This window comes from Strigops habroptila, chromosome 23 (assembly GCF_004027225.2).
Source record: "Strigops habroptila isolate Jane chromosome 23, bStrHab1.2.pri, whole genome shotgun sequence".
NCBI classification, from domain to species: domain Eukaryota; kingdom Metazoa; phylum Chordata; class Aves; order Psittaciformes; family Psittacidae; genus Strigops; species Strigops habroptila.
In genome coordinates, this window is record NC_044299.2 from 1,865,503 (window position 1) to 1,883,637 (window position 18,135).

The 18,135-nt window shown below is 58.3% G+C and overlaps 1 protein-coding gene across 3 annotated transcripts; it reads right to left on the reverse strand.

The window, feature by feature from the left end:
- Nucleotides 1-1,386: 1,386 nt before the first annotated feature.
- On the reverse strand, nt 1,387-17,801 carry TFCP2 (transcription factor CP2). Of its 3 annotated transcripts, XM_030510641.1 has the most exons (16): nt 17,466-17,491; nt 17,307-17,434; nt 12,771-12,922; nt 11,775-11,851; nt 11,266-11,371; nt 10,955-11,061; nt 10,167-10,319; nt 8,481-8,591; nt 7,755-7,843; nt 6,951-7,029; nt 6,098-6,191; nt 5,446-5,536; nt 3,900-4,006; nt 2,875-3,017; nt 2,205-2,256; nt 1,387-2,074 (listed from the first exon to the last, which is right to left on the reverse strand). In XM_030510641.1, the coding sequence occupies exons 2-16, from the start codon at nt 17,426-17,428 to the stop codon at nt 2,037-2,039; spliced, it is 1,521 nt and encodes a 506-aa protein (XP_030366501.1). In that variant the 5' UTR covers nt 17,429-17,434; nt 17,466-17,491; the 3' UTR covers nt 1,387-2,036. The 3 variants fall into 3 exon arrangements, with proteins under 3 accessions (XP_030366501.1, XP_030366500.1, XP_030366502.1); XM_030510640.2 differs by having other exon boundaries at nt 17,307-17,801; XM_030510642.1 differs by having other exon boundaries at nt 6,981-7,029; nt 17,307-17,790.
- Between the last annotated feature and the right edge of the window lie 334 nt (nt 17,802-18,135).

Here is an 18,135-nt window from a genome sequence, read left to right on the forward strand (position 1 = left end):
CCAGAGGAGAGATTGAGATGAGCTCTGAGGCAGAAGCTCTTCCCTGTGAGGGTGCTGAGGCGCTGGCACAGGGTGCCCAGAGAAGCTGTGGCTGCCCCATCCCTGGCAGTGTTCAAGGCCAGGTTGGACACAGGGGCTTGGAGCAACCTGCTCTAGTGGAAGGTGTCCCTGCCCGGGGCAGGGGTTGGAGCTGGAGGAGCTTTAAGGTCCCTTCAACACAAACCACTCCAGGATTCCATCTTCCCGCACTCCCGAGGGACTGGAACACACACAGGAAGCGAGGGGCCAGACTCATCCGCAGGGAGAAGCAAGTGGAATTAGTTCATGTTCTCCATAACTTCTCCTGGCATCAGTCTGAGGCTTCTGCAGCTCAGGGCAGTACCTGCAGCAGCTCAGGGCCAGGGTTTGAGAAGCAAACCAGCCCAAAGCCAGGCGCGGAGGCCAAAGTGGCCACCTCCTCCCAGCTGGACTCACCAGCCAGTGCCTTTGGCCAGATGCTTTGGCCCCCGAGTTCACACAGTGCTGGGCAAACAAACCCAGGTGGATCCTGGCTCCCCACTGCCAGCACTCAGCTCCGACCAGTCCCAGGATCACCCAGCCCTGGAAGCAGCTGGGAGGTGATTCTGGATGTGAGGGGGAGCCACCACAGTCCCAAACAATGGTTGTGGGGAGCTGCTGAGTCTCCAGCGCTGGAACAAGGTGCTGAGCAGTGCAACACAGGAGGCAGAAGGGAGACGGGGACGTTTGGGTGCTTCCCACCGGGATGGAGGCACAAGCAGCGCCTGTGGGAGCTCGGCTGGTGCGGGCAAAGGATGGGAAGGTTTGGCCAGGACTCCACCAGCTCGATGTGCGTTGGGAATTGTGACTGCGTCCCCAAGAAGACAAGGAGCTGGCCCAGAAGATGGGATCAGTTGCTCATGGCTTACAAAGTGCACCAGGGACGTGGTCAATGTGAGCCACATCCAGCAGTGCCCTCACTCAGCCCCCGGCCCTGCCCGCCCTCAGCCAGCACCTGCCTTGTGCTGGAGCTCACTGGAGCCTCATTTAAGCTTTACTCTGTATTTTTGCCCCTATTTTTTGGCTCAGAACACCCCCAGGTCATGCTGCTGGTTCAAGGCAGGCGTTACCATGGGCAGTCTCTACCTGGGGATCTTACAGCTGGGAAATAGGGTCTATCCCATCACGGCAGATCCTTCACCCCCAGACACTTCCCTGCTATCCCAGAAACCTGCATGGAGGCACTTTTGCCACCAAAAAGTCCAAGAGTGATCCACAACCCTCTGATGCTGCTGCCTCCTCCTCCTCGGTGTGCTCAGGGCTCCCCAGTGCTGGGGCAGGGGGGACACATCGCTCCCTAAAAGCTGCAGACAAGAACCCCAGAGCAAGCTCGTTCGCTAGTTCTTTATCCAACTCTGCTTCACTCCATGGTTTGCTCCAGCTTTATACACCCAAATCCATATGGAAAAGTTCCTTGCATGGGAAGAGGGATGGCACCCCTGGAGCCAGTGCCACTTTCGGGTGGGTGGTCCCCACCTTTGTCTAACAGCTGCGTTGTAGTATGAAATGAAAGCTTAATAAAATCTTTGAAGACGCCCTCCCAGCCCTCCCCTACCACTCCACCAGCACAGCACGTCGTGTGTGAGACCTGCTCAGCTCAGCACGTGCCCGAGGGCCGGTTGCCTTTGTTGGGCCACTTGAATTCCTGTTCTCTGCAGCCTGCGAGCGTCGCTGGTGCTCCTCAGAGGAGCTGAGCACGTTTGCCACAGACAAAGCCCTCAGCGGGTCTTGGGTCCCAACGGCAAATCTCTACCCAGAGCTACACAAGAGCGTGAGCTTCAAGCCTCCCAGCACGTTACCACCAGCCCTCAGAGGCAGGAGGAGGTCGAGGTCCTCTGCAAGCAAGAGCCGAGGAACCGGCAGCTCGGGGGCTTTCCAGAGGGTGCTCCTGAGTTCCCAGATCTCTGCTCGTGTCCTTGTGCTGGAAGTGAAGGGTGTTCACATGCGGCGAGAGGACGGTGAGTGCATCCCATCCCCTCCTATTTCAGGATGATGTGGTAGCTGTCATTGGTCTCAGCTGCAAGAGAAGCAAAGGGCATGAGCCACCCCCAGGGCCAAGGACCTGCTGAGCTGAGCAGATCTCACACAGGAGCTCCCCCAGGAAGGGCAGGAGGGAAAGAGAAGCTGGAGCCCGGGCATTTACACACCTTTCATGGTGTCCAGAACGAAGCAGGATTCATCTTGGAAGTTCTGGATCATCTGGAAGAAGCCATAAGAGCCAGCTTAGCCCAAGGCTGTGTGTGAACACAGCACAAGTGCCTCACAGCCAAGGGAGAGCTTCGTGTTCTACATTCAGCCATGGGCATAGAGCACTGGAAGGGCTGGAAGCTGCTCAGGCAGGAGCTCAGTGCTCTGGGAGGTAGGAAAGGCACCAGTTCTGTTCCCTTCTCCAGCTCTCCAGAACTGAAGGTCCGAACCAGGAAGCAAGGAGAGAAACCCTCAGGTTCTGGGGTGCAGGTCTGAAAGCCAAGTCCTCCCACAGCCGTTCCCCTCCCTGGGTGAGGGAACCCACCCCTGAGCCTGGGTGAGCTCAGGGAGAGCTGCTCACGCCTGATGAACCCCATGGGTTTAAGTGAGGTGCCCCCAGCAGCAGAGCAGCGTCCCCAGGCACCAGCATCTTTGGCTCTCCAGGCTTCAACAATGAGCTCTGACTCCTTGGAACGTGAGCAGGGCCCTTCCTCAAGTCCTGCCCAGGGGACCCCTTCCCCAGGCTCCTCTGCAGCCTCCACCACCGAGCTCAGAGCACACTCAGCCACACACCAGCTGAAGCGACCCGCAGCAAGAGGTTGAAAATAAGGAGCACCCAGAGGCTGTTACCTCGTCACTGATGAGCACGTGGATCCCCGTCGGCCCCTGCTTGTAGATCTGGCTGATCTGTTGGGAGGAGATGCTGAAGAGCTGGGCCAGCTTCTCGGTCAGCTCCACCGCCGTCAGCTCCTCCAGGTAGATGGCGTGGTACACTGCGAGGAGAAGAGCTCCTGTACCAGGTGCCAAGCGTGGCTTTGGTGTCCACACCACGGATGCAGCAGCAGCTTTCCAAGCCCAAGCTGCAGCATGTACATGCCCTGCAGTGCTCTTCACTGAGGCAGTCTTTGCCCTAAAAAGCTTCTGTTTCGGCTGGCATCAGCTGAGCAGCATTTTGTATCGTTCCTGGGGGTTCTCCAGTCCTGCCCCAGCTTCTCCCCTGCTCCCCCACTCCCACCAGGCAGGTCCTGGGCGAAGGGAGAGGATCTATCTTGGAGCAGGGCAAGGAAAGGACGAGCTGTTTTGCCTCTGCACTCACTCCAGTCACAGAGGTGATAACCCAGCGCCTGCTGCTCCACAAGTGTGGGTCACTCCCTGTCGTCTGGGAATGCTGGATCCTCCCAGGAGCATCTGGCAGCTCCAACATGCCAACAGGCAGGTTCTGCAGCCACCCATTGGGTGGGCAAGGAGACACATCAGCTGGGTAGGACCAGGGCAAGTAACAAGGGTTCACCCTTATCTTCCTGCACCCTTAGCCCTCGGTCTGCGACACCCCCTGCACTGGGTTGCAGGTGAGGAGAACGGCAGCAGCCAACACGAGATGCAGCAGCTGAAGACAGGAGCCACAGACCCTCTTGGAGCTGCTGTGCAGGCTCTATGAGCTCTAGTAACACAAAGAGGGGCCTTTGGCCAGCTCAAACCCCACAGGCAGTGGCGTGGGGACGAGGGGATCAGAGGCCACTGGTGCTGAGCACCCGTGGGCAGCAGGAGCAGGGCTGGAAACAGCCCCAGGGTGTGTGTTTGCTGAATTATCCCCCCCTGGCCCTGCTGCAGCAGCCCAAGCCCACGTGCCTCCAGCCAGGCTCTGCAGCCCTTACCAAAGAACGTGCTGGTCACTGTGTCCCCATCCTCGTGCTTCTGCTGGAGGTCCCTCAGCTGCTGGGACTCCTGGCACACGTAGATGGTCAGTCTGGGCCGCACCATCCTGTGGACAGAGCAGGGAGTGAATATCATCAGATGTGAGCCGACACCTCGAGTTCCTGACGCTCTGCCAGCGCTGTTCCCTCCCCAGTGTCCCCAGAAGGCAAAGAGGAGATCAACAAACTCATCTCAAAGCAAACCTCTCGTGGTCATCCCCACCCTGGTGATGCTGCAAAGGGTTTTGCACCCCCAGAGCGTGAGCAGCAGCTCAGGGAGGGGATCCTGCCCCTCTGCTGCGTGAAGGGGAGACCCCCCCTGCAGCCCTGATCCAGCTCTGGGGCAACAGCACCAGAGGGACGTGGAGCTGCTGGAGCGAGGCCAGAGGAGGCCCCGGAGCTGCTGCGAGGGCTGGAGCAGCTCTGCTCTGGAGCCAGGCTGAGAGAGCTGGGCTGGGGCAGCCTGGAGAAGAGAAGGCTCCTGAAAGGGAGACCTTAGAGCAGCTCCAGTGCCTAAAGGGGCTCCAGGAAACCTGGAGAGGGGCTTTGGACAAGGGATGGAGGGACAGGCCAAGGGGAATGGCTTTGACCTGCCAGAGGGGACACTGAGATGAGCTCTGAGGCAGAAGCTCTTCCCTGTGAGGGTGCTGAGGCGCTGGCACAGGGTGCCCAGAGAAGCTGTGGCTGCCCCATCCCTGGCAGTGTTCAAGGCCAGGTTGGACACAGGGGCTTGGAGCAACCTGCTCTAGTGGAAGGTGTCCCTGCCCGGGGCAGGGCTTGGAGCTGGAGGAGCTTTGAGGTCCCTTCAACCCAAACCAGGCTGGGATTCTGGAGTGGGAAAGCTGGCCCAGGGACACAGTGTCAGCTGGTACCAAGCAGCTAAATTGGATGGTTCACTCCTGGGGCCAGAGCAGCCACGGCTCACACTGAGCTCTGCTCCTTCTTGTTCAGAGTCTCATTTTGCAGTGCAGCATCTCCTGTCCTTCGTGCCCTTCTCCCCAGCACAGTGTGACGACATCTCCCCATGTCTGCCATCAGAGGCAGATCACTAACCCCCTGAAATGCTGCCCCATCTCAGAGACCCTTGCCCATGCCTCCCCTGACCTTCCCTCCTGGATAAAGCCGACCCTGTGCCTCCCCACCCGGCTGCAGCAGCGCCTTCTCAATGCTCCAGCTCGGCCAGGTCAGTTAAACACCAGTCCCTGCTTCTCCAGGGGAAGGTGCAAAGGGATATTCCCTTTCTGGGAAGGGAATTCCACTGGGAGGAGGTTCAGAGGACCAAAGAAACAAGCGCTGTATCAGCAGGACTTGCAGATCATTTCTAACACTTCTCCTCCATGGCTTTTCTTCCCCACATTGCCTCTGCTGGCCAAGTTCTCAAATCAGACTGAAAGAGCTTCAGGGAGGTAAATGAAACTCTGTTCACTCCAGTGACAAGGGCCACGCAAACAGCCTCAGCAAACACCATGAACCCAGCACCCCAGTGAGCTCTGAGCAAAGCACGTACCGGCCCTTCAGCGCGTTGAAGAGCCGGATGCCGTCGGCGGGGCCGCAGATCTGGATCACGTCCTCCCTGGTGAGCTTCAGCAGGTCTGCACCTACAGCGTGGGGCGAGAGAAGTCACGAGTCAGCCCAAGGTGTGTGGAAAGGGGGCTCTGGGCTCCCCCTCCTCCTGCTCCCAGAGCTCACCCCGTTCCCAAACTGCCTCTGCCTTTTGGGAACAACCTCCCCCTTCTTCCCCCACAGAATTCCTTTCCAGGCTGGTTTTGCTAGAGAGTGTTTTGGTACAACCCCATGTCCCACAGGATCATTCCCAGCCAGCACCCAATGCCTGGGTGACCCTGGCCCATCAGGGAAGGAGGGGCAATAAATGTGAAGCATTTCTTTAGCCACTGCTCTCCCCCCAGTCCTCAACCTGCTTTAAGATCAGAGGGTGCTCTTGGAAGAGAAACCACCTCAGTCCCCCTCAAACTGAGAGCGAGGTGAGAAACAAACACCACAGCTTTCAGGGAGCCACGTTTTATTGCGTTACAATAAAAAAGGAGGGGTTAAAGAACATTTATATTTGCAACAGGAACATGAAGATGGCCTCAGGAGCAGGAGGAGGCCGTGACCTGGCACAGAGAAGGGGCAGACACGGAGGGGATGTGGGAACCCACCTGAGAAGTTTCGGAAGAGCCGAGAGAAGGTGGAGAAGCGGTTTCGGTGCAGCCACTGCTGGGCCTCCTGCGGCGTGCTGGTGGGCAGCAGGTTCTGCAACGGGGGAGAAGGGGGGTCACGGCCTCAGAGGGGACGTGGAAGGGTTCCCTCTGAGGAACCAGCTCAGCCGGTGTTCATAATCACAGCCTTAAACCGAGACCCTGCTGAGCCCTCACAGCACACACAGAGCAAGGGCTGCAGCCGGGACAGGCTTGGATTTAAAAGGGCTTCAGAAGGACAGAGGAAAAGGAAGGAAGCAAAGGGGAAAGCACAGTGAAGACCAAGGGAGTAAGTAAGAAGAGGGGCTTTGGACAAGGGATGGAGGGACAGGCCAAGGGGAATGGCTTTAACCTGCCCAAGGGGAGGCTGAGATGAGCTCTGAGGCAGAAGCTCTTCCCTGGGAGGGTGCTGAGGCGCTGGCACAGGGTGCCCAGAGAAGCTGTGGCTGCCCCATCCCTGGCAGTGTTCAAGGCCAGGTTGGACACAGGGGCTTGGAGCAACCTGCTCTAGTGGAAGGTGTCCCTGCCCGGGGCAGGGCTTGGAGCTGGATCAGCTTTAAGGTCCCTTCCAACCCAAACCATACCATGATTCTATAAGTAAAGCTCACAGCGAGCTACAGAACACTGCCCACACCACTGCACTGGCCACTTCTCACCCCATCACCTCTTTTTCTAATCAGGAGTCAAAAAAAGAGTTTCAACTCCCCAAAAATGTTCAACCAGAGCAGACTCTTCCCCAGCAAACTGCAGCCCCCCACAGACCCGCCCCTGTTCCAGCCCAAATCCCAGTTTCTGACCTGTGCACCATCCTTACCACAAGCATAAGCTCTGAGGTGTGACTTACATCTGCGATCGGAGGGGGTGGCTCGGGCTGATGGTTTGGAGAGCCATTGCTGGGTTGGGGAAGAGCCAGACAGAGCAGAACGTGAGGTTAGAGCTGCTCTCCCCCTTCTGGGGCGGGATCCCCGCCAGCAGCAACCACCACCCTCCACATCCCATAACCACGAGCACTGGGACACAGGGACAGGCAGCTGCGTGGCTGTGGCAGCACCGTGGTGTTAAAGAGTATTAACACAATGGGGAAAGGCAGAGCGAGGTGGGCTGGAAGCTGAGCTTGTGAGCAAATGCTTCTTGTGCCAGAGCAGAGCTTTGCTGCAGGCACAAGAGCGAGCCCTCAGCTTCAAGGGCTTTGATTTGATTTCTCCCTCACTGCCACAGGCTGCTTCCACCCCCCGGGCACCTCCCCAGCCCTGCCTTTCAGCTCAGACACATCCACCTTGACAAGGGATGGAGGAACAGGCCAAGGGGAACGGCTTTAACCTGCCAGAGGGGACACTGAGATGAGCTCTGAGGCAGAAGCTCTTCCCTGTGAGGGTGCTGAGGCGCTGGCACAGGGTGCCCAGAGAAGCTGTGGCTGCCCCATCCCTGGCAGTGTTCAAGGCCAGGTTGGACACAGGGGCTTGGAGCAACCTGCTCTAGTGGAAGGTGTCCCTGCCCGTGGCAAGGGTTGGAGCTGGAGGAGCTTTGAGGTCCCTTCCAAGCCAACCCATCCCATGATTCCATGACCTCTCGTGCAAGGCAGATGGTGACAGCCAGCCAGGCTCTTCTCCAGACTCACCCTTCGCCAATGGAAAAGCTGCTGTGGGAACTGTTGAAGCCAGGGGATGGCGAGTTATTGACGTACGTTATCTCTGGCCAGGGAGAACACTGGAAAGGAGAACCCGGAGTCACCATAGGATTGCTCTGAACAAGCTCTCACGTCTGCTCTGCTCAGCACAGGTGAGCAGCTACTTGCTGACCAACTATGAAACAGAGTTAAAGACTAAAGGAGGGGATCAAAAGGAGCTGGGCCAAGCGACCGCAGATTGTCACAACGCTCGGGTTTAGTGATTCTTAATCTCAGAAGGCCCAAAGTCACAAAATTCAAGCACAGAGAGAGCTGGGATCTAAACCAGTGCTTCGGGTCCGGGTTGCACACCCCGTGCCCACCAGCCTGGGTTGCTCCAAGCAGCAAATCCGTGGTGAATTGAGCCTGAATCAGGCACTAAGAAGCATTCCCAAATCAACCTGGAGCAGGACAAGGGCTCCTTCCCCAGGGAACCACCTTTTATGAGATGATCTCTTGAGTGGGGAAACCCCATCCTGCTGCCAGGCACAAGAGCCCTTTATCAGGTCTAGTAAGAAACCCCTCCTCTGCCTACAGAACTGATCCTGCTTTTGTCCTGCAGCTCTTCCCAACCTGGCCAGAGGTTTGGCAGCAGAACAGCCAGATCCCTGCCTCCTGCAGGCAAAAGGAGCCAGGTTTGGTTACAAGAGCACTGCCAGAGCTGCGTGAGGGCCCCACCTCGGTGAGGATGGTGGTTTCATAGGAAGGCTGGTACTTCTCTTTCTCATGAGGTGTTCGCTTCTCCATCTTCTCCCTGTCTGTCTTCTGCTTCCGATCAGCTCCTTTGGGCTGGAAAGGAGAATTCCCGTGAGATGAGCAGCGTGGAAGGGCAGCAGCAGATGGGTGAAGAGATGGGCAAGAAATGCAAGGACCAGAAAAGGTGACACATCCTCGTCCTCACCCACTTGGTGCTTTACAGACGGAAAAGGAAGAGGGGCTGAGACTCTCTGAACTGAGAATTAACCACTTCTGTAAGAACCCCAAATTCCCTTCAAGCCCACGCTCAGAAGGGGGAGGAATGTGGTCTTGGTGGACCAACACAGCTGCCTGCCAGTGTACAGATGCCTCCTGAGCAGCATCCACAGCACCAAGGGGAAGCTCTAGGACTGCAAACACAGCTGGGTTCCACAACCCTCCCAGTGTCCCAGCCTCTTTTCCTCTGGCCAGCAAAGCAGAGACCTGAACAAGCTACCACAGTGCTCTGGGTGAGGAGGTGCTGCTGCTTCTGGTGGCCTGATGAGCCAGTTTCTGCCAGGAAAATCTAATGGTTGCTCTTATCTTACCATGCTCAGGACTGCTGCTTCTGGTGGCTAGAAAGGATCCGTGCTCCAGACACCAACAAGTATGGGGAAAGGGCCCTCACAGCTATTTGAAATCACCAAAACACTCCCAGCTTTGAGGGGCAGAGGAAAGAGCAGGGCAGGAGCCCAAAGCACATTACCCTCTGCCAGGAAACCATGCCCTGAAGCTACAACTTCACTGCTTTGGGTTTTCCTGCTTTGAGGTCAGCAGAGCCAAAAAACCCAGGCCCATCCCTGGCTCAGCAGAAATGCAGCACCAGATTTCTCCCAACCTCACTCTCTGGGTGCTTGTTTGCAACCAGCCCCATCCCTTCACTCCCAACTCCGCAGCCACCCACTCTGGCTGTTTGCATTGAGGTACCAGCCAGAGGCTAGACAAGCCCTAACAACCACCCCCTGCCTTCAAAATGCTACCATCCAACCAGGCAAAAAGAGGAGAGAGGAGGGAGAAGATGCCAGGTCAGCAGCAGCACAGGCGCTGCTGCGTGCCCAGTGCCCCAGGAGGGAGAAGAGGAGCCACAGATGAGATGTGCAGGGACGAGGCAATGGAGGCAACCTGACAACCAGGCAGCATGAAGGACCCTTCTCAGCCACCCAGGTCACCTCATAGCTTTGGGTGTCTGCACATGATTTGGAACAGGGACCAGACACCTGTGCTGCTGGAGAGGCTGGATGCACATGGACCATCAGATGCACATGGACCATCAGCAACATATGGGAATAATAAAGGGAAGGAGTTTAGACAGACACTAAAGCTCCCTGCAGGATCTCCCAAGCTGGTAAAACTCAAGACTAGATGTGGGAGGTTTCAGACAGAGGCAACACCAGCCGCATTCTCTCTGTAGGTTGCTCTTGGCTCACTGGTTTTGGAGCCTCAATGGCATTGACAGAGAGGAACCAGGGAGAGGGCAGCAAGGCAAGACCTGAAGGACCAAGAGGCCCTTCTTGCAGGCAACCCTGGTCATGGTCCTGCACCCCTGATGTTCCTGGGGCTGCAGTGTGAACTGGGACTGACTCCCTGTTTGTTTCTTAGTGGGAAAAGGCCAGCAATGGGCTGAGGTACCTTGAAGACCTTGATCTGGCAGCTGGCAGAGTGCAGATGCTCCGTGTACTCCCCGTTCTCATTCTCCTTGAACGTGTCTATCTGGACCCGAAAGGGCACCCCCTTCTCTCCTCCGTGCTTCCTCATGGTGAACTCTGTGCTAATACAGTGGACCTGGGGAAGGCAAAGCAGCCTGTGGTTAGGACCTGTGCCATGTCTGACCAGCCCCAAGCTTCCCCTTCCGTTGTGGGAGCCAGAACAGCCTCACATCCAGAGCAGCACAGGGAGAATCCAGAGCTGGGATGGGACACACCACGTCCCCCCAGCAGGAAGGAGTTAAGGGGATGCCACAGCAGAGGTGGAGCCACGTTCCTTCCACAAGTTTTGCAACCTCTTACTGGTCCAAGCAAGCCCCGAGCAGCGGGGCAGGGAGCTGGGCTGCACCGGCCTCCCCACGCCGCAGCCTGCTCAGCCTCTCCGGCTTCCGAGAGGCGTTTCAGGCAGCTGCTGAGATGTGCAAAAGCATCTGCTGATGATGGAGACCCAAATCATGAAACCAGCAGGACCTAAACCACCACCAAAACGTGTGAACCAACCTACTGGTAGTCAGCTGTGCCTTGCTAATGCACAAACTGCTGCTCCCCTGCACAGCTTGAGGCAGGGTGCATTTTAGTTGACATCCTTCTACCACTGTAGCATCTGGCTGCTATTTCAGTGCTCCGAGTTAAAAGAAACATCTTCTTCCTCCTTGGAAAACTTGTTTTTTTCCCTAGACCCCTGTAACAGGAGTTTCTCCACTTCTCTCTTACCTGGATAAACACAGAAGTCCTCTTTGAAGGATCCCATAGGAACTCCACGGTATTGAGCTGAGTTGGGTTTGCTCTGGGGTCAATGATGCCCACGGACATTGGGATATCTGCAGGGGCACATACAGAGAACAAGCTGCCTTTTGTAGCAGAAAGAGGAAGAGCTTCACAGGGAACACGTGGAAGCAGCAACCACATCTCTCCAAGCGCAGAATCGTGACAGCACTTTGTCCCTTAACGTCAAAGGAGCAGGAGCCCGGCTGGAGGCACTTCAGGCACCTCCATCTCCTCCAGCCCCTGCCACGGGGACTCACCGATGTCCAGGATCCTGTCCCCAGGCCGGTTCCACCGCCAGCCCTCCAGCTGCTGGTGCTCCGTGTACTGCAGCCGCCGGTCGTGGAACACCACCCGGAATATGCTCTAGAGGGGAGAAGCAGCCAGTGGAGCTGCCCCAGCACAGCCTCCAAGCTCTGAGGCATTTCCCAGTGTGAGAAGAGGGGCACAAAGTGGAGCAGAGGGGCCTGAAGGCTCCGTGAAGAAGCCAAAGCAGTAAAAGACCCTTGGCACAGAAGCATGAAGGTTGCAGCTCATCCCTCCTGAACAGCAACTGCCTCTTGGCCTCACCTCTGGCCCCACAGGACTGGCTGGATACCACCAGCCAGGCTGGCCTCAACAGGGTGGCACAAGAGGAAAGGGAAAATCAACCCCTAAGCCCAACCTCTCCCACCCAGGGTGTCACAGAGGCAGGACAAGACCCCTCTTGCTGCTCCCTCCCGCAGGGGATGGCCCCAGCTGGACACGTGTCCTCATGCTCCCCACTCACCTTGACCAGCTTCCCATTTATCTCCGGCAGCTCCCCAATTTTCCTGTTGTCCAGCATCCGGATTTCATAGGACTGCCCTGGGGGGAAGAAGACAAGGACCCCTCGAGGTTAGCTGGGCATGGACCTTTGCTGCTGCCCCTCGTCTGGTATTTTGACATCGTTTTCTGCCACACCAGACATGCCACTGGATCTTCTTGCTGTGTTTTAGGCAGGGGGGATGCAAGCATGAGCCACTGGAGCCACAGCTGTAACACCCCTCTCCAGGAAGAGATAATCCTCCCCCTTCCTGCAGCAGAACTTCCCAGGAATTACCTTTATTAACCCAAGATCAAGAACAGGGAAGAAATCTATGCCACAAACTTCACCTGCCTTTGGTCACCAACCCTGATCTTCCAGTTCTACCTGGAAGCAGTGGGTACAGCTGGAACCCCACACGGACACACCAGTTAACCCCCTACATCCTGCAGGTGTCCTTCAGGTTAATCCTACAGAGGATTGATGCCACTGCTGTAAGCAGAGCACAGGCAGCAAGGGGAAGGATGTGGCACTTCCAAACAGGAGCAATGTGGGATTTACCACTCCATGGGGCTGACTATGCCATTACATTACAAGGGCCTGTAGGGACAGGCCAAGGGGAATGGCTTTAACCTGCCAGAGGGGAGATTGAGATGAGCTCTGAGGCAGAAGCTCTTCCCTGGGAGGGTGCTGAGGCGCTGGCACAGGGTGCCCAGAGAAGCTGTGGCTGCCCCATCCCTGGCAGTGTTCAAGGCCAGGTTGGACACAGGGGCTTGGAGCAACCTGCTCTAGTGGAAGGTGTCCCTGCCCGGGGCAGGGGTTGGAGCTGGAGGAGCTTTAAGGTCCTTTCCAACACGAACCATTCCATGATTCTATGATTCCAGTTACTATCCCAAAGCTTTCCATCCCGAAGAGGAAATGCCCAAAGGCAGAGTTTCATTTTCCAGGGTGTTTACTGGAGGCTCACGGGGCTCCTCTCACCTTGGTTCAGGTAGGTGAGGGTTTCATCATGCAGCTTGACGGCGGGCGACGTGGCCGCGCACAGCACGTACTGGAAAGGCAGGATTTTGTTCTCGTTTTCGGGAGGCAAACTTGATTCTTCTTGCTTGAAGATGGGCAGGGCAAGGACGTCGCTGCAAAGAGATTTGTCAGATTCACTCCAGCTCTGGCTAAAGGAGATGATGTGGTTGGTTTTTCGTTTCTCCTCCCAGGAAGAGCTTTGAGCTGTTTCCAGTTCAAACCCCTCATCCCCCGACATCTCTGCAGAACTGAGCATTAAAGCAGGAGGACCTGGCACCTGCTCTTGCTAAAGCCTTTGGTCCAGTCAGCCCCCCCTATCCACCCCAAACCCACACGCTTCTTGCTTCAAAGCCAAGAGACAACAGAGTTTATGCTTCAGACTGAAGCGCAGCTCCTCCAGCAGTGTGATTCCTGCCCACACCGCAGCAGCTCTGTGCAGACCAGCATCGGGGTCGTGCCAGTAAGTGCCCATCGTCCTCCTGCTGGTACCAGCCCTGCAATTTTCCCTGCTGATCCTTCTCCCTGCTCCAAGCAGAGCATCCAGGAGCTCGTTTCTCCTCTTGGCAAGAATTTGAAGTCTTGCTGAGGTCAAGGTCGCCCATTTTTCCACCACTGCCTCCTCCGTGCTTCCAAAAGCCCCCCCAGCCCCAGGGAACAGGGTGTCAGCCGAGGCAGAGACCTCGGGGCACAGCGGATGGTCAGAGCACCAAACCCTCCCTCCCCCAGCTGTAACCTGCAGCACGTCGCACACAGACACCTCAGTGGAGCAAATCCCGCAGGCTCCGACATGGGAAGAGCCCTTCCAGCACACCAGGAGATGGACCCGGCTTCCCCCAAAGTCATGGAGAAGCCTCACGATGCAAGAGCCGTTTGTGCTGGGCGCCGCACAGCCCTAACCCTCACCAAGAACGTGGGATGCCCGCAGAGGTCAGAAGATGCTGCACATCTCCAGAGCACAGCCCATGCCACGGGATGGGGAAGGAACCAGAGCCCGGTGCCTGAGGCACCTCCCGGATCACACCTCACGCATCTGCCTCCTGCGGCTCCTGCCCACCCCACGTGCAATGACAGGAGGAGCTGCCACCAGCAGAACTGCTTCCCCACCAACCATCCACCTGCAACGGCCCAAGCACCCTCCTGGCTCCCCGCTGACAGGAGATGGGTGCTACGGGAGCTCCACACTGTGTTCAGGGCTCATCATCCTCTGGGTGCTGCGTTGCCACTCTTGGCGCTGGCTGGGAAGAGGGAGGGTGTCCAAGCCCTGTGCTATCAACCCTTCCCAGGAGAAGGATGTCTCTGGGTCCTTGTGGCAACGCCAAGAGCTCGCTCTCTGCACATCCCTGCACTCAAACACACACTGCCCATACCTCAAAGCAACAAGAACTTGCTGAACAACGTTCATTTAAACCCATCAGCGATACCCCGGAGCCTACGGACACGTATTTAATACGAATTGCTTCCAAAGCTGACTCTCAGCAGTTGGTTTGAGCTGTAACAATGGCCAAGAGGGATTACTCCATAGCACATAAGCCAGAACATCCCAGCCCCAGGTGAATGAACGGTGGTGTGGGGACGGAGCTGTTTGGGTGCCCTGGAAGGTGGGAGCGAAGCACTGAGCCAAGAGCCAGGTCACCTGCACCTCCTGCTACAGGCCTTGGGCTGGTGGCAGTGCAAGGAAGGAGTTAAATCAGCTTCTTTGTTCCCTTTAGTTGAACATTAAGAACCTTTCCCAAGGTAAAACTGGACTTACCTGGCCAAATACCAGCTCCCACCCTAACAGGGCTTTAACTCTTTGGTCTCAAGAGACTAAACATCCACCCTCCGTCCAACGCTGTGCAAGGAACACCTATGGCTGCTCCCAAAATCCAACAAGAGAGCCCTTCCCCATCCAAATCCCAGCTTAGCAGACATTCCACATGGAGCTGTGCTGAGGCCCCCCTCTTGGGATCGAGGCACATGCCCCCAGTCAGGCAAACGAGACAGCCCAGAGGATGAACTTCCCTGTGGCTCTGTCCCATTAGCAGAGGAACCACGTTACATGGAACCATGGAATGGTTTGGGCTGAAGGGACCTTAAAGCTCATCCAGCTCCAACCCCTTGCCCCGGGCAGGGACACCTTCCACTAGAGCAGGTTGCTCCAAGCCCCTGTGTCCAACCTGGCCTTGAACACTGCCAGGGATGGGGCAGCCACAGCTTGGGGAGGATGCTGAGACACTGGCACGGGTTGCCCAGAGAAGCTCTGGGTGCCCCATCCACAACTAGATCCTGCCTCCAGCTTTGTGTTACCAAGACCCCCATAACCACAACCCAAACCCCCCCTTCTATTGCAAGCTGCAGAAGGGGAGAGCACCTTGGCTGGGACCGGCTGCTCAGACGCTGGTACATGTCTGCACTGTAGGACCCAGGTACCAGGGTCAGCTCTGCGTGCTGCAGGGAGCAACAGAACATGACCTAGAGACACAGCATGGATATAAATGGTTTAGATTAGACATTAGGCAGAAGCTCTTCCCTGTGAGAGTGCTGAGGCGCTGGCACAGGGTGCCCAGAGAAGCTGTGGCTGCCCCATCCCTGGCAGTGTTCAAGGCCAGGTTGGACACAGGGGCTTGGAGCAACGTGCTCTAGTGGAAGGTGTCCCTGCCCGGGGCAGGGGTTGGAGCTGGGGGAGCTTTAAGGTCCCTTCAACCCAAACCATTCCCTGGTTCTATGAAACAACGAGGGGAAGCTCCCCTGAGGAGCTTCACAGCAGCACAAAAAGCACTTGGTTGTTTTGCCTCCTGCCATCGCCCCCCACGCTCAGGAGCAGCGTTTTGGGGGGGTTTGGGGAGAGCTGGGAAGCTGCAAAGCCTTTGGGGACCAACATCTCACAAGCAGCCCCCACCCCGTCTCCTGACATCCAGCGTGGCCACAGCAGCAGCAGATGCTGCTTTAGGCAAAGCCACGTGTGGTCCTGCCTGCTCCAGAGGCACCAGGAGAAGTTCCTGCAGCTCCTGGGGACACGTTTCCCTTCAAAACCCCAATATTTCTCCGTGCAATTGAATGTGCTTTTGGGCAAAGATACTTTATTCAGGAGTTCTGGGGTGGGAAAAGATCTCCTGGAAAAGAAGGGGAAAAAGTAATGCCAGAAGAACTGAGCGGATGGAAGCACTGAGCCAATGCCGCTCATCACCTGCAAAGCTCCCCTCAAAACCTAATTCCAGGGAATAACGGCACCATTAAGGATCAGTAACAAACACAAAGCACAATCCTCCCGTGCAACTCACCCCTCAGCACCCAGCACCACCTACCAGCGCCCGCTCCCAAGGTAACAACGTGCCTCTTCCATAGGGAGCAGGGATGGAAGCGGGAAACCCCCACGGGAACAGCGCGGAAAAGCCACAAACACCCTGAGGGGCCCGTTGGAACTGCCCCCCCTTCCTGCAGCAAATGTCAGATGTGAGGGCAGAAGGTCGGCACACGCTATTCCCTGCCTATTCCCTGCCAGCGCAGGCCAGGAGAAGGCTCCAAAGAGTCATCAGGTTTCAGATGGCAGCGGCACAGCCACCGACACCGGAGCCTTTGTGGGGAAAGGGAAGAGGAAAAGGAGCTCTGAAGCTCCACAAGTGCCCCCCAAATCAAAGCCGCATCTCCCTGTGCACGCTGGAAACTCCTTCCCTCCCTCCCCAGCAAAAGGAGCTACGGCGGAACCCCTCCTCCCAAAAGCTGCTGCCACAGAGAGGTGCTGGATGCGCTCCCCCCAAGCTCACATCCCGCCGGGACTTGGGGCTTTCCCCCAACGCTCCAGTTAAACCAACCCCAAAGGCTCTGACAGATCCTAACAGAGGCAGGGATAACTCTGGGAAGGCGCTGGCTCTCCTTGTCCCTGGAAGGAAGGAGAGATGGAACCTGGATGAGAAGAGCTGCTCTTCCACTTCCCCTGGAAGCTGGACGTCGCTTTCCAGCCCGTGTTACCTCACCGGTCACTTTCAATCCTGACTTTCCCCATTTCCAGTTGCAGCCCCTCCAGAAAGCCCCGGTCTTGTGCCAAAGCATCTTCTTGTGGCATCCTCCTCCCGGGCAGCTTAACCCCAGCCCTTCCCCTGCCACCCGCCTCCGTGCCCGGCTCCTGCCTCGGGCCTACGGGAGGGACGCACCTCCCTGGAGCTCCTCCGGGAGGGGAATTCCTTAGGGCAAAGCGCTGCCCACGGGGCGATCACGCTGCAGGAACCCAAAGCAACCGGCCACGGGCTCTTCTAACCACCTCCGGGGCCCTGCGCTGGGCGGCTCAGCAGCAGCCGGAGGAGCACAGCCCCGGAGCACGGCACCCACCCTCCCAAGGGGCTGCCCAGCGAGTCCCCAACACCGCGGCCGCAGCCCAGCCTCGAGCACCCGCCGCCACGTCCCAGCCGAGCGCCCGGCCCCGTCCCCAGGGGCCCCGCGGTGCGAGGCCCGACGTGCCCCGTTTCGGGGCGCCCCCTCGAGCCCGTGCCGCAGGGGCACGGCCGGAGCAGCCGCACGTACCTCATGCTGTAGGCCCCGGCGCCCAGCTCCTGCCCGATGCCCGACAGGCTGGCGTCGAAATCCTGCACCAGCCCGGACTCGATCACCTCGTCGGCCAGCGGCAGCTTCAGCGCCCAGGCCATGCTCCCGCAGGCGCGGGGCCCGGTCCCCCCGGCTCCCCGCTTCTCCCGGGGGCACCGAGCCCTGGAACCGGCCCCTTCCGGGGACCCCCAAACCCCGTCCCGCTGCCCCTACCCCCGCCCTTCACACCCCTCCGAGGGGCCGCGCCTGCCCCGAGCCCCCTCCGGCCAGCGGCCCCCGAGGAGGCCTCACTGCCCGGGGACCCCCTTCCCCCGCTCGGACGGGGCCGTACCCCGGGAGCCCCCCCAGGCCCTGCCGGGGCCGCCCCCCCCCCCGCCAAGCCCCGCCGACGGCCCCGGGCCGCGGCCCCGCAAGATGGAGGCGGCGGCACCGCGAACCCCCCGCCCGCGGGGAGGAGGCCCCGCCCCGCCCCGGTCGTGCCCAGCCAATGGGAGCCGCGCGATGCCGGTGACGCGCGGCGTGCGACAGCCAATGGAGAGCTTCGCGTCGGGCCCGCAGCGCTGGGATTGGATGAGGGGAATGGGGTGGGGCGTTGGCGGTGCGGTGCCGTGCCTCCTGGAGGGTCGCAGGTTCGAGTCCCGGCGCCGGCTCATCCCTGCGCTGAGTTGTGCGGGTCTCAGCCGGTAGCGGGACGAGGAGAGGGGGATTTTCTCCCTCCCGGCGCTGCAGCGGGGATGCAGGGAACGAAACCGGCCCAGGGCCGCCCTCGGAGCCACTCCCTGACCCCCCCCCGGAAAAAAGGGGAAAG

What these genes read in the sequence shown, in the direction of transcription:
- TFCP2 (XM_030510640.2), bottom strand. Translation starts at nt 17,428, where the DNA reads ATGGCCTGGGCGCTGAAGCTGCCGCTGGCCGACGAGGTGATCGAGTCC. An exon ending in CCTCACCTACCTGAACCAAG is followed by an intron (nt 11,852 to 12,770) that starts GTGAGAGGAGCC and finishes TCTTCCCCCCAG; the next exon opens with GGCAGTCCTATGAAATCCGG. An exon ending in GGACAGGATCCTGGACATCG is followed by an intron (nt 11,062 to 11,265) that starts GTGAGTCCCCGT and finishes GTGCCCCTGCAG; the next exon opens with ATATCCCAATGTCCGTGGGC.